This window comes from Lepidothrix coronata, unplaced genomic scaffold, assembly GCF_001604755.1.
Source record: "Lepidothrix coronata isolate B3197 unplaced genomic scaffold, Lepidothrix_coronata-1.0 Scaffold70, whole genome shotgun sequence".
Classification (NCBI taxonomy): domain Eukaryota; kingdom Metazoa; phylum Chordata; class Aves; order Passeriformes; family Pipridae; genus Lepidothrix; species Lepidothrix coronata.
The window spans coordinates 4,142,317-4,149,579 of record NW_016690250.1 but is presented as its reverse complement, the minus strand read 5'-3'; the positions used below and the strand labels follow the sequence as shown (position 1 = coordinate 4,149,579).

The 7,263-nt window shown below is 40.2% G+C and overlaps 1 protein-coding gene across 5 annotated transcripts in view; it reads left to right on the top strand.

Annotated features, from left to right (window-relative positions):
* Positions 1-2,110: 2,110 nt before the first annotated feature.
* The window catches only part of HACE1 (HECT domain and ankyrin repeat containing E3 ubiquitin protein ligase 1), a 51,732-nt gene continuing 46,579 nt past the window's right edge, over positions 2,111-7,263 (top strand). For 2 of the 5 annotated variants that reach the window (XM_017818719.1, XM_017818722.1), the window contains exons 1-2: positions 2,112-2,283; positions 6,714-6,768. In XM_017818719.1, the coding sequence (XP_017674208.1) occupies positions 2,208-2,283; positions 6,714-6,768 (131 nt within the window). In that variant the 5' untranslated portion in view covers positions 2,112-2,207. Of the gene's footprint in view, positions 2,284-2,303; positions 2,353-6,713; positions 6,769-7,263 lie in introns of those variants that run through there. The other 3 variants (XM_017818717.1, XM_017818718.1, XM_017818720.1) reach the window with 3 other exon arrangements.

Here is a 7,263-nt window from a genome sequence, read left to right as displayed (position 1 = left end):
ACAAGGAGTGGCTGAGGGAGCTGGGGTTGTTTAGCCTGGATAAAAGGAGGCTTGGGGTGAGCTTACACCTTTCTACAACTACCTGAAAGGAGATTGTAGTGAGTTGGGGGTTGGTCTCATCTCCCAAGGGACATAGTTTAGTGGTGGACTAAGCAGTGCTGGGTTAATGGTTGGACTTGATGATCTTAGAATTCTTTGCAGACAAAAAAAAAAGATAGTCTTTTTACCTATTTGTAAATATTTAATGATATTTTTCCTTTCTGTAGTGATTCGATCTTTTCTTAAAGGAGTCCTCATAGTTTTCCTGTAACTGAATAGGGTGTGTTAAACTGAATCTGAACTTAAGCAGAACCTCTTTTTTTTTTTTTTTTTAGGTAAAAGAAGACAACAGACTTTAGATGAAATGCACTTTCCCACATGTTGAATTTGTTCCTACATTTTGGTGTCTAGTGATGACCAAAGGTCCTATTTAGGACTGGATGCTTGGGCTCAGCACTGGTCAGAGAATACTTTTTGTGAGTACCTACCAATCTAATGATAGACAAAATACAAGAAAAAACAAGATCCAAAGTTTACTGAAGTCCTTATGCCACAAATTTCTCTGGGGATTTAAAAGTGGAAAAATCAATATCAATTTCTCTCTTTCTTCTATGCTCTAGGCTAACTAGCATAAAGTTCTTACAATTTTTTATGCCTGTGTGAAGAATGTACAGAGGAAAAAAAACAGAGTGAAAGAGCTGAATGTTTTTAGTTCTACTTAGTACTGCATTCCATTTCTGACAACAATCTGTATTTCTCCCAATCCTGAAAACAAAATATTTTTTATCTCTAAAGAAGACTTTTCTTGTAGCATAACAAATGCCATGAGCTCCACGTTTTTAACTGTTTTGACGGTATTATCTTTTCTGAAAAGAAACACAGCCTGTCTGCCGTGAGAATGCTCACACCAACGAACTTCCTGTATGAGCCAAAGACAGGACTGATAATTGACTTGACTTCATTCACTGCGAAAGACAAGTTCGACCAATTGCTTGTAGGCAGTTGAACGTGACATTTTTAGACGTGTAAGTGCATCAGACAGACATATTAGGGTTTCCTTATCTTATGAAGGGAACTCTGCTGACTGCATTCAGTGAAGAAATACCTTAAAAGCTGTAAATGGTAAATTGGGAATCTTAATCTTTTCTTGAGATGTCTGTTTTTTCCTTGACACCAAGGAAATTAATAAAATTTGAAAGCATTGATGATACTAGTCATCGTGGAGCTAATTATACTACTTGCAGCTAATTTTACTAACTTAAAAGCTTTTCATTTGAGACCTAGTCTTACTACAGGTGTCTTATAGACACCTGAGAAGGTGTTTCATCCTAGTGCAATACCCATTTCTAAACCAGATGGAATTAATTACCATCTAGAGGTGCTTACGCTCCGTGTCAGTCAATATAGGTGTGGAGTGTAGCAATACAACTGGAAAAGCACATCGTTCAAGTAGGAATTTCCCAGGACATACTAAAAGCTCATAGGGTCAAGATGAGATTTTTTTCAGATGATGAAGCCTATTATAGTCTACTGAAAAGAAAAACCCCTGGCCATTTATGCAGCCCTCAAACCAGCTGGCTAGATCCTGAGTTTAAGCCAGCCTCTGAAAGTGATACTGAACTTTGTGACCATCGACACTGACCACCGAGATCATGTCACCCCTACCTGAATTGCTTTTTGGCCTCCACTGGATTTTCTTTCCTCGAATTTTTATATAGTCATCAGTTAAGGGAGTTGTTGACTGTCAGGAGATCTTTTCCTTGAAGACTTCATGCTGCAGCGGAAAGAATAGGGCTACAAAGCTGCAAATGCCCATCGACGCGTCCTGTCTGTTTCGGAAACTAGCGCGCACGGGCGGGATCACCCGGCAAGGGCGGCTTCAAAAGGCGGCACTTTTTTTTTTTTTTTTTTTCCCCTAAAACCCGTAACAAGCAGATGTTTAAAGACCCGTTTTCCGCGGGTTTTGCCAACTCGCCCGGCTATTTTTCTCCCCGGTAAGCGGGCACTCCGAGGTACGCGGCCCGCCCCCGGATCCGCCCCCGCGCATGCGCGTAGACGCCCGTGGTGGCGGCGGCCCGGGCGGCCCTGGGGCTGCCTCCGTCGGGATGGGCTGAGGGGAGGTGGCGGCGGCGGGGGGTGTTCGCGGCTCCGGGCTGGGCGCTCCGAGGATGGAGAGAGCCATGGAGCAGCTCAACCGGCTGACGAGGTCCCTGCGCCGCGCCCGGACCGTGGAGCTGCCGGACGGTAGGAGAGGGGCCTGACGTGGCGGTTCGTCTCAGCTCCGCGGCGGCCTCCGCGCCCGGCCCAGCCGGGGTGAGCTGAGGCAACTGGGAAGGATGGGAACGGGCTTCCTTCCACCGCCTCTGAGAGGCTGTTTTTATTTGTGGTGGTGATAACAACAGCGGCTTCCCCGTCCCCTTCCTTCCTTCTTTCCTTCCTTCTCTCCTTCCCTCCCCCGGTGCAGAGGGTCCTTGCCGGCTGCTGCCGCCCCCGGGCCCGGGCGAGCGGGTGCTCGGGGGTGCTCGCCACTCTTTTCGTCTGGTTTTAAATCCTTCGTTAGGTGTTTCCTCGATGGCGGACTAGCGATGACAAATCTTTGTTTTTTAACAGTGCTGAATTTTGTTTTAAAAGGTATTATAGGTGTCACCTATCACAGCCTAATTTTTGGCTCTAGACTACTTACCATGGGTGCTAGTCCCCAGTATCGGGATGGATTTGAAAATACAGCTTAAGGCTCTTATGGGAAGTGGTTTAGTGTTCAAGGCAGGTCCAGCTTTTGGGGAGGGCTAACTCTGTGAAACTTTTGGATGTGCAAAATTTCTGACTGACATATATGCAAAAGTCCATGACACACATTCTTGTGAGTCATGTGCTGTCATTGTACTTTCTTCAGAGTTTAGTTTTACGGATGGATCTTTTTCTACCTGTTTGCTAGCTTTCATCTCTGGTGGTAGAAGAGAGGGCGTAACGTTCTGTTTTCTCTGTGCATTCCCTGTTTGGACTTCCTGTTGTCCTCCTGCACTGAGCTGCTACACCCTTCACTTATTGTTACCTGTCACAGTTTAGGTGTTTGCCAGTGCAGTTGCTCATAAATTTCACAAAATTGACAAGCAAGCTTCAGATGGCTTTTGCTGTTGCTTGTAAGCCTTTGAATGGCAGCAGTGAAAATTGCTGTAATGCTCTTAAGCTCAGACTTACAGAAATAATGGAGTAGCACCAGTTTAACTAGTTGAAGATGGTAATACAAATAATGCTTCGTACAACCTATGTCAGTTGGAGCTGATTTAAATTTACTCCAGTACTAGTGTAGGCGAATTAATTCCGATTTTAATCTTCCTGTCTTGGACATTATTATCTTACACTTCAGAGGTAATTGTGTCTATGGTAGTGGCAGTGTAGGTGCAAGCCCTGAGACTTTTGAAAGCAGTACTTCTGTTGTCTTGTACTGCAGAAGGAATGTCAGTTCTGTGCATTCTTTAGGAATTGCAGTTGGACTGATATAAGGACATAAATGGGTTTAAGATACTGAAGTTTCAAATTGCATTCCAATAAGGTCTCTGTTCAATGGCCATCAAACTTTGGATCGGTCTTAGTTCATTTTGTATCTTCTTTTCTGACCGTAGTGTTCCTTAGGCTCGTGCAGGTCTGCCCAAACTCTTCTTGAGAAGCAGGTTTGGGTTACACTATTTTGCTCCAAGCACGTACTGACAGGATCATCCTAGAATATTCCACACCAGTCTGGTATGGTTTGTAGTTTCGTGGCTTTTTGTGTGCTGTGTCTGGACTCTTGTATTATGATTTCCCCCCAGACTCCTCTACATTTGAGTAGCTTTAATGTAAAAGATACATAATTTACTCCTCCATCCTTAAAGTAAGAGTTATGGTACTCTCTTAGGAAATGGAGATGTATGTTTGAAATTTCTTATGCTGAAGAAGGTGCTAAATCTAGGCATTGAACTTCCTTTGCACGTGCCATAGCCATTAGGGTATTATGTGGACAGTGCTGACATTTCTTTAAGGTTGTGGTCTCTGCCAAATTCATGACAATATCTCTGATGAGATGAATGAAGGATTCTAGATGATGAATTTCCAGTGATTTTTTTTTCTTTTGTTTAAAGCAAGTCTTACCACCTGAGTCCAGTGCCAGTGAATATCCTGAGCTGACCTTGCAAATAGAAAATAGTATAACTCTTTTATCACTCTTCTGAAGTGTCCTTCAGCAGCTGCTTTCTGGACACTTGAGAGCTTGACACAGATTTCTGGATTGTACTGTTAAGGCTCAGTGCCTGAAAACCAGGTCTTGCAACCCAAAGCTCTGACTGCATATTGTGTGCCTTTTTTTGTCTTTAGATATTCAAAACTGGAAATGCAAGCAAGTTAGATAACAAATAAGTTCTGTAAGTGTGTGAGGTGTATAATGCTTTTTCTCTACCTGCTGTCATGTAGCTTAAGTCAATAGGAGTTTGTTTATTAGTAGGGACAATATTCACCAAAAATAGCCACAAATGCTCCTTAGTCCCATACCCTTTTAATAATTTCTGTACAGAAAAACTCTGGGAAAATCTGCATGTGCTCCACAGTGTAATTTCTGTTAATAGAATAGCAAACGGCTTAGTTTTGTAACTGTACCGTAAACGCCTTTTATGGCCCACGTACACTCATATTTAACTATTATCTTTTTTCTAGATCACTATACCTGAATTACAGGTCAATTTAGTTAGGATCAAGTATTAAGCGCTTCATTTAAGTGTGCTGGTATTTTTAAGTTTGGGTTTTTTTTTTTCCTCTTTAATAGGGCATGATTGTGAAAATATATGTAAGGATGTCATGCTTAAATTTAGATGATGTTCTCAAGTTCTGGTTTTTTACTTCATTTCGGAAGTTTTGTCTTTCTGCCAAGAGATCTGTGAAACACTCAAAGAAGATTTTTCTTTTTTTTAAATTTGTGTATACTGGATACATTTTTAAAAAGTCATCAAATATTTTTCACAATTGATATCTTTATGTAGCATCTGTTTAATTGTATTTCAGGACTCTCTCCCTCCCTCCCAGCAGTCAAATTCTAGTGGTGTGTGGTGGGGATGGAGTTATCTGATGCTCACAGAACTCTGCCATAAGGAACAATCTGTAGAGAGTTCGAAGTCTTGAACTTGGTAATGGTTAGAGTGACTCTCTACAGCTTTTAATTGTGATTTGGTGTTTTGAGAGATTTGTGTCTCTTGCACCATGTGCTTACTGTAAGCAACATTGACTTTTTTAAATTTATTTTTAAATTTTTATAACAGATGGAATGTAATTTAAATTCGAATATGACTTACCTGTGTTCAGTGTTCAAAGGTAATAACAGATTAGCATTGCTTCTTTCTTTCGTTAGCTATGGACAGACTGCTTCCAAATAGCAGAGAGCAGCACTAATCTTGGAACATTGTAAATGATAATAGTGAATAGCACAGCTGCAGCATCATAAGTTTATTTGATTCCACGTGATAACTGTGAAGAATCTGTGTTTAATATTCAGTAAATGTCACCTTACCTAGCTGGTGGAAGTAGTGCATGTACAGAGGCATGGTATGTACAAGGCACGACATGCTATACTTGTTTAATTCTTCCTGTTCCGATTGCTTAGTAGCTTTGGTATTTGGATTAATGAAGGTGATAAGGAAAAACCTCAAAATAAAAGTTTTATGAGAACAGTCCTCTGTTTCTATATCCTGGGTCCATATACCTGGGTTCTCAAAAAGCATAGCCCCTCCTGTCATAAGTTGGCATCTGTGTGAACAATCTGTGGAGATTGTACTCCCAGCAATGGGTAGTTTGCTTGAAGGGAAAAAATATAATAATTATACATAATAAAACTAATAACTATTACACATTAATATTATTTATAATTATTATACATTAAAACCTTTTAAATTATGTCAAATGAATTCTTTAAAAATAGTATTTTACTTCTGGAAGTCTGTAAGTGACCAAACAGGCTAATCACATCCATGCATGAGCTGGTATGTGCAGCAGTGGTAATGACAGAGACTGTATAGGTGAGTGTCAGTCTGTTCCCACCACTGATGTGAATCTTTGTGGTCTGGCCTTTTTTCATTGCCTTCAAATGTGAAATGTGAAACTGATTAAAGATTAGAAATTGCAGTAAAACCTACTGCCTTCAGGTGATCAAGGATAGAGACAAAAGTGAATCCTTATGAAGTAACTCAATTCAAAGAAATCACTATTACAAACTCAATATCAGGACTGTGGAATTCACCTTGGAACACGGGAAATTTCCTTATTTTTAAAATGAACTATTTGAGTGTTATAGTTTTGGTTTTGTTGTTTTGTTTTTTTTTCCTTTTTTTGTTAATGCACATTTCCTAAAAACTTTGATTTAATTAACAGAGTTGTCAATTCAAAAAAATTGATGCTCCACTGAAAATTCTGTAATTTTTACTTTGTAAAAGAAAAAAAGCCACACTGAAATTTCATGTATTGAAACTCTGTTGTCTCTTTTATCTAAGTATGATGGCTTTTCCTTTATAATGAAACTTCATATGTGAATGATCTGTATAAAAAGAACGATCTGTTGAACAGTGGACACTTAAAAAGGTAAATAAGTGTTACTGGATAATTTTTTTATGTAAAAGATTTCTTTATGGTAATGGAGTAATTTAATTTCTTCTCAGATAATGAAACTGCTGTCTATACACTGATGCCGATGGTTATGGCTGACCAGCACAGGTGAGAGCTTCTTTAAATGTACCTTTTTTTTTTTAAGGTCTGACAAACCCAGCATGTTTACTAAAGTTGTAGCTTCTGAATTGCTTAGTTATCTTCTCTATCTGAAGTTAGTCACTGACTGTGTGCGTCCCAGCATACTTTTGCCTGCGAAGACTGTTTTGTTTTATGCCACAAACTGGAGCTGGGATTTGTTTTGTTGATGCACGTAGGGAAATTCGCCCTAGGATTAGTACAAAAGTGTTGTTTTGTAACTGTATCTTAGCTCTGAGTGTGTATTTATTGACAACATAGAAGCTCTTAGTGTCATCAGATGTCTCGGAAGGACATGGAATAAGAGTTGGACAATGAGATAGATACTGCTGGGATTCCTCAAATGAGCAGCTGTTTCTCTTGCTCAGTTGTCCTCAAAGTGGTTGGGATTGGAGGCTGCATAATGCCAGCTAAGTGGTGCTACCTTCCAATGAATTTTGCATGGAAGCTGGTAGTAATTCTTAC